Here is a 7,487-nt window from a genome sequence, read left to right on the forward strand (position 1 = left end):
AAAAAAAAAAAAAAAAAGAAACTAGGTAATGAAAATGTAAATCATTTTTTGTCCATCGAGGATGGTAACATATCCCTAAAAAGCATGGGTAGGCTGTTTCTGGGACTTGTGGGTGTCAAGAAACAAGTATATATTATTTCCTTGTCACTTACCTCTTAGTTGCTGGAGTTCCATATTCAAACTTTCAATGTTACTTTCACAGAACTTGAGATCCTTGAGGGTCTCTGCCCTTGATGATTCATCCTGCTTCTCCTCCAGCATGAGGTTTAGCTCTTCTTGAGCTCTACTGTACATATCCAAGTCCTGCTCCATTTCCTCAATCCTCACCAGCACTAAGGGGCATGGGGAGGTCTGGTCCAGACTCCTTCCCATATGTCCGTGGCCCTCCTTTTCTAAGGTCTCACAGGTAGGATGGTGTCGAGATAGGAGCTTGGGGGATACCGCATTTGTTCTCTGCTGTGCTGAGGGAGGCAGGGGAGCTGGGCGAGAGGGTCGCACCACCAAGGGTGGTGCAGGTTTTAGGTTCTGGTCAACCAGCAAATGGGGAGAAGCGGATACTGGAGTACAGGGACGAGGTGGCGGTGGCCTTAGGGCCTTTCTCCTTTCTGGCAGCTCCTGCTCGGTGATTAACTTCGAGGAACCTCGAACAATATCCTTCTCAGAGTTAAAGTCTGTGATTGAAAAGTGGCGTAAAATTTTATCTGGCTCTGTGCCGGGCCCTGCCAAGCTCTTCTCAAACTCGATCAGCTGTTGTGTCAGCTTCGAGTCCAGGTCAGTGCTGCCATCTCCCTGTGAATGTGTTGCTGCTTCCATAACAAGCCCCTGGGCTTGCGGACCAGGCTTCATCTCTGATCTCTCTGAGACGGAGTAAACGCTGGATGTGTGGTGCTTTTTAGCATAACTAGCTATGTCGTGGAGCTGAGGACTCGACTGGCTGGGTTTGACTACCCCTGAGGCTGAAAGAGAAGAGCCCCTGTAAAGAGGGAGCACTGGCTTCTGAAGAGTTTTTAGCTGGGAATGCATTCTTTTGGGAGGTAGGCTGGCGTAGTCTCTATTCCTTGCTTCTAGGGGAAGAAGGTCAGGGTGCTGATCTGAGTGCGGGTGGCTCCCTCCCGCTGTAGAGTAATACTGGCTTCTCTGCAAGCTGGGATGAAAAGGGACCTGAGGTTGGGAGGAAATACCATTGACTACCTCTGTAGGGTCAGAGGTGGGAGAGTCTGTGGCAAGAGGCATTTCCCACTCCACGCCTGGGCTTCTCCGGGGCCCCGCAGCGGTGCCCTCATCCTGATAAGAGTTTCTGTCTGCTTCATACTCTGAAGTCAGATGACCCAGGGGAGAAGTGGGTGCTTCAGAAATAATGCAGTCAGGCTCCTCAGCCACATGGTCACTGGTTTCATGTCTTTGTTCCTCCACTCCTAAGGAGTTCTCCAAACAATCCAAAGAAGTTTCCGGGATCCTGGAAAGGCTGCCTTCCTGGGGCAGGGCCATGGTTTCCTCAACCTGTGTGTCAGGATGTAATTTCACAAACCGGTAAGGAAAGATGCCTGTCCTGCCCTTCAGGGATCCTTCCAGCCAGCCATCTTCCAAGGTCGCCAGAATTCGGATTTTATCTCCGACCTCGAAATCCAGCTCATTCGGCTCCAGGGCTTGGAATCTGTAGAGGGCGACCCCGTAGGTCCCTGGCTCTTCCTCATCCTCATCCGGCCCTGTCTCTTCTTCTCCTACAGGGGTATCTACTTCACCATTAACAATGCAGTCATCAGGATTTCCAGAACTTACCGACTCATCCACAGTCCTGAGGGGCCCCAACAGCTCTACAAAACCTTCTGGAAAAATGCCTCTTCGGCCCTCTAACTCCCCTTCAAACCAGCCTGGTTCAGGAACTCCAATAATGGTGATCACATCCCCTTCCCTGAAGTCCAGCTCTTCATCCAGCTGTGCAGAAAGCCCCATCAGGGCCCGGGCTTGTCCCATGGAATATTCCGGAATCTGAAACAGGGCACTCTGGGAGTGCCACTGCCGGCTCTGTGAGGAGAGGCAGAGCTCACGGACACACGAAGACGGGAAGAAGCCCCGTGCGCCCCAGCAGCTTCGGCCCTGCAGCCAGCCTGCAGTGGGAACGCCATCGAGAATCACCAGGTCACCTAAAGAAAAGAGGAGCAGAGATGGTGACCTCAGTCATCACCCAGCAGAACATTATCACGACTAATAGTGCAACGTCTCATTTTAAACAGCTATCAAATTCAAGGAAATAGAGTTTTATGAGCATGAACAATTTTGACAATTTATTGAATTGGAACAGCTATATAAACCTGTAGTTTTCAGAGTTATACATGGAACCCTATGGGTGGGTCTCCAAGATCCTAGCAGATAATCTGTGAGGTCAAAACCATTCTCATAATAACACTAAGACTTTATCTACATATTTTACTCTGCTGACTTTTGTAATCGCTGTGAAAAAGCAATGGTGATTAAATTGCTGGCCAGATAGGTGCAGCGGCTTACACCTGAAATTCCAGCACTCTGGGAGGCCAAGGCAGGAGGATCACTTGAAACCAGTTCAAAACCAGCCTGGACAACATGCCAAGACCTTGACTCTACAGAAAATTTTAAAAGTAGCTGTGCATTGTGGCTCCTGCCTGTAGTCCCAGCTATTTGGGAGGCTGAAGTGGGAGGATAGCTTGAACCCAGGAGATCGAGGCTGCAGTGAGCCGTGATTTCACCACTGCACTCCAGTCTGGGTGGCAGAGCAACACCTGTCTCAAAAATAAAAATAAAATGGCTGGGCGCGATGGCTCACGCCCGTAATCCCCGCACTTTGGGAGGCCAAGGCAGGCAGATCACTTGAGGTCAGGAGTTCAAGACCAGCCTGGTCAACATGGTGAAACCCCATCTCTACTAAAAATACAAAAATTAGCCGGGAGTGGTGTCATGTGCCTATAGTTCCAGCTATTCGGGAGGCTGAGGCAGAAATTAAACTCAGAAGGCGGAGGTCGCAGTGAGCCGAGATCACGCCACTGCACTCCAGCTTGGGCAACACAGCAAGATTCCATCTCAAAAAAATAAATAAATTTTTAAAAATAATTAAATTAATTAAAAACTGCTGGCAATTCATAAGCAAAGGCAGTAGCAACAAATTACACGAATAGTCACTGTATGGTCATCGTATTCTTCACAACCGTGTACTCACAGTTTTTTTAAAAGCCAGTTTCAGTTAAGAGGCAATACATATTATGCATTGTGTTAAATCTCAACCCTTAAGAACAATTCTTTTGTAATATTCTGTGTGACAATATAGGAATTACACATGAAGCACTTTTACTGGCTGAAGAGAAGCACTTGAGTAACTGAGTTATATGCCTGAACCATCTGTTTATTTTCACATAACACCATTTTATGTGCAAGAATGAATAACAGACAACTATGTTTATTCAGACTTAGATATCTGGCAGACATTTCCTCCAAAATGAAAGTGAGTCTGAAACATCAAGGAAAACAAATTACAGTATTTGTTGCCAATGATAAAATTCCAACTTCCAAGAGAAAAATCAGAATTTTGGAAAACTTGTATCTACTACCACAGGCTTGGCAGCTTTCCCATACTTAAAGATTCTTCTGATGAGATAGTAACAAATACGATTTTTTCATATTGTATATTGAAATGGTCAACATTTGGAATAACTGAGTAGCTAACTAAATCAATACTTCCCAAATGACAAATGCATGCTGGTATAAAATTATTCATGGCTAAAAGATTCACTCCAAAAGCAAGACAGATTAATGAATTTTAGTGTAATATTATGAAAGTTCACCGATGTAGCTTCAGATCCCACACTGCAATTAACTCATAAGAAATTACCACTCGTTGAATTTTGGTGCAGTATCAACGATGAATATTTGCAGTTATTGAGAAGACTATTAAAATACCTTTTCCCATCTCCCATTGCATATGTGTGTAAAGCTGGATTTTCTTCACATAATTCCATGAAAACAACATATTGCAACAGATTGAATACAGATGCAAATAGAATCTGGTTTTCTTTTAGTAAGTCAAACATTAAAAAGATTTACAAACATGTAAAGCAATGTCATTCCTCATTAATTTTGTTTGGAAAGCTATACTTATTTTTCATAAAAATACGTTATTTATGTTAATATGTAATGGGTTTTTAATGGATTGATAAACAAGTTTTAAAAATTCCCAGTTATAATAGCTAGTATGATAAATATCAACAGAAACAGCCCACATAAACAAAAGCTCTTTGGGAAAAAAACAATAATTAGTCAGGTGTGGTGGTGCCCACCCGTGGTCCCAGATACTCGGAAGGCTGAGGTGGGAATCACTTGAACCTGGGAAGTCAAGGCTGGCAGTGAGCCATGGCTGTGCCACTGTGACAGAGAAAGACACTGTCTCAAAAACAAAAACAAAACAAAAAACCCCAAAAAAACAAAAAAGCTCTTTGGGGTCTCAATAACTTTTAAGAGTATACAAGGAGGCCAGGTGCAGTGACTCACACCTGTAATTCCAGCACTTTGGGAGGCTGAGGCAGAAGGATTGCTTGAGCAGAAGAGTTCAAGGTCAGCCTGGGCAACATAGCGAGACCTTATCTCTATTTAAAATTAAAAAAAATTAGCCAGTTGTGGTGGTGAGTGCTGTATTCCCAGCTACTTGGGAACCTGAGGCAGGAGGATCGCTTCAGCCCAGGAGTTTGAGCCTGCAGTAAGCTATGATGGCACCACTGCCCTCCAGCCTGGGCAACAGAGCAAGACCCTGTCTCAAAATAAAAAGAAAGAAATCTTCAGTAAAGGGTTCTGTGTTGGAGATGAAGGGTATGGGCAATGAATGTTCAATCATGTTCTCCAGAGGCCTTCTTGAACTATCCCTGTCCTGAAAATATATTATAATGAGATCTTAAAAGAAGGTACCAATAATCACCATTTTTGTTTTTGAAAATAACCAGTTTCCAGGTTATCCTCACAAAATGTAAGCTGAACAGTTAGCATCTGTCTTATTGTAGAAGACGCTGAGGTAAAGAAAGGATAAGAGCACAGTATATGTTTCTGGAAAAATGAAATTAAAATTCAGTTCTATATGATTTATGATTTAATTTTGAAAAATTACTCTAATTTTATAATCAATTGTTTTACAACAAACTCTTAATTATCTGATTATAAGCTATTCATTTGTAGATTATCCATTTTAATCTTACAGTTAGGATTAAAGTTAATCTTACCTATACTTTTATACTTAAAATATCCTTCTCACTCAGTACCCAAGTCAGACGTGCTCAAGGAATGCACCTGGCCTGGGTAAAACAAGATCTGGGTAGCAAAGCACCTGGCAAAATCCTAGGAGTCATTTTATAGTCAAGCACATTGGAAAACCGGGTTATCTTTTATGCTCTTGATTTTTATACGCTCTTGATTAAAAAAAAAATAGACCAGGTGCGGTGGCTCACGCCTGTAATTCCAACACTTCGGGAGGCCGAGGTGGGTGGATCACCTCAGGTCAGGAGTTCAAGACTAGCCTGGCCAACATGGTGAAACACTGTCTCTACTAAAAATACAAAATTAGCTGGGCGTGGGGGTACATGCCTATAACCCCAGCTACTCGAGAGGCTGAGGCAGAAAAATGGCTTGAACCTAGGAGGTAGAGGTTGCAGTGAGCTGAGGCAGAACCACTGCACTCCAGCCTGTGTGACAAGAGCGAAATTCCATCTCAACAACAACAACAAAAAACTTAAGTCTACTCAGGCAAGGTGGCTATTGCCTGTAGTCTCAGCTACTCGTGAGGCTGAGGTGGGAAGATTGCTTGAGCCCAGGAGTTCAAGGCTACAGTGAACTATGATTGGACCACCGCACTCCAGTCTGGGTGACAAAGAGAGACCCTGTCTCTCAAAAATAAAATAAAATAAAATAAATAAGAAAAAAAAAAAAAAAAAAACCTAAGTCTATCTTATCTTCCCAAGTGGGTTACAGGTTTCTTAATGATAGGTACCACCTTCTCTTTGGTATCTCAAGAGTCTGGTATGATGCCTTTTGCATAGGAAGCCCTTGATGTTCATTTGCTAATGATGATTACTCTTCAACTCCAGCTCCCAAATAAATTCATTACATTCTGCTTTCCAAACTGACTTTTGCTGCTAATTTCCTTTTTTCTTCTAATTCCTTCTTTCAAAATATTTCTTCCTTTTTCTTTTTTTTTGTGGAGACAGGGTCTCACCCTATCACCAAGGCTGAGTGCAGTGGTGCAATCATGGCTTACTGCAGCCTTGACCACCCAGGCTCAACCGATTGTCCCACCTCAGCCTCCTAAGTAGCTGAGACTACAGGCATGTGCCACCATACCTAATTTTTATTTTGACAGGGTCTCACTATGTTGCCCAGGCTGGTCTTGAACTCCTGAACTCAAGTGATCCACCTGCCTCAGTCTCCCACAGTGCTAGGATTTCAGGTGTGAGCCACTGTGCCCGGCCTCTTCCTTCTACTAATTGCTCTATGCTACGACCCTGGTCCAATTCCCACCATCTCACCCTTTTAAATCTTGTCTCTGGTCATTATTTCTTCAAGTCTACCAAATGATTCATGACAAATCAAGATTATAAATATACCAGTTTTATCATCTCCCTCCCCAGGCCAAACTTTTACCATGAAGCACAAGGAGCCTACTGCTAATGGCTTCTTCCCCAATAATCCTATTCTTATTACCCAAAATATACAGAATATAAATTTGCTCTGAACACTCTCTGTAGAGATTTACTCAGCTACCAAAAGACTTATGCTTTCACCCCAAAGCAAACTTACATTCATGATTATCCAGTCATAACCTTCCCCTTCTCCAACTATCCAATATTATCTCACCTACGATACGAGACCCTATTCCACACAAGGGGGCTTTCACTGTTACGAAGCCACATCATTATTAACCCCAAAGCCTTACTCATGTTACACTGTCTCTCCATCTGAAACCTTGGCTTGCTTCTCTAAAAAACCTTAGAAGCTCACATTCATCTTGGTTGTCTATAGCCTAGAAAAGAAATTATTGTCTACATCATGAATTCTGATACTTGTATTTTCGTATACTATACAGCACCTAACATAAGATTTTAGACTGAGAGAGAGGTGCCCAACATATTTTCACAAATTTGATATTATTTTGTTTCAATGTTCCCAAAAAATAGGGTCTTGATCCTGTATTTCTACATTCCTTTAACTTATGATTCCCTATCCCTTGGTCAGAAGTTGGGTCCTAAAAAATCACAAGGCTGGGCGTGGTGGCTCACACCTGTAATCCCAACACTTTCGGATGCCGAGGCAGGGGGATCACAAGGTCACAAGATCAAGACCATCCTGGCTAACACGGTGAAACCCAGTCTCTACTAAAATTACGAAACATTAGCCAGGCGTCCTGGCAGGCGCCTGTAGTCCCAGCTACTGGGGAGGCTGAGACAGGAGAATGGTGTGAACCCGGGAAGCGGAGCTTGCAG

General features: G+C 43.5%; 1 protein-coding gene and 1 long non-coding RNA gene across 2 annotated transcripts in view; one reads left to right on the top strand and one right to left on the bottom strand.

The window, feature by feature from the left end:
• The window catches only part of LOC105537741, a 26,830-nt gene extending 22,883 nt beyond the window's left edge, over positions 1-3,947 (top strand). The window contains exons 2-4 of the long non-coding RNA XR_001005770.1: positions 613-771; positions 1,421-1,530; positions 1,728-3,947. This is a non-coding gene — a long non-coding RNA (uncharacterized LOC105537741). The remainder of the gene's footprint in view (positions 1-612; positions 772-1,420; positions 1,531-1,727) is intronic.
• The window catches only part of DNMBP (dynamin binding protein), a 93,413-nt gene that overhangs the window by 71,481 nt on the left and 14,445 nt on the right, over positions 1-7,487 (bottom strand). Inside the window, exon 3 of the mRNA XM_011977383.1 lies at positions 153-2,144. Within this exon, the coding sequence (XP_011832773.1) occupies positions 153-2,144 (1,992 nt within the window). The remainder of the gene's footprint in view (positions 1-152; positions 2,145-7,487) is intronic.

The sequence above is a fragment of the Mandrillus leucophaeus genome, unplaced genomic scaffold, assembly GCF_000951045.1.
Source record: "Mandrillus leucophaeus isolate KB7577 unplaced genomic scaffold, Mleu.le_1.0 Scaffold18, whole genome shotgun sequence".
In the NCBI taxonomy this organism is placed as follows: Eukaryota; Metazoa; Chordata; class Mammalia; order Primates; family Cercopithecidae; genus Mandrillus; species Mandrillus leucophaeus.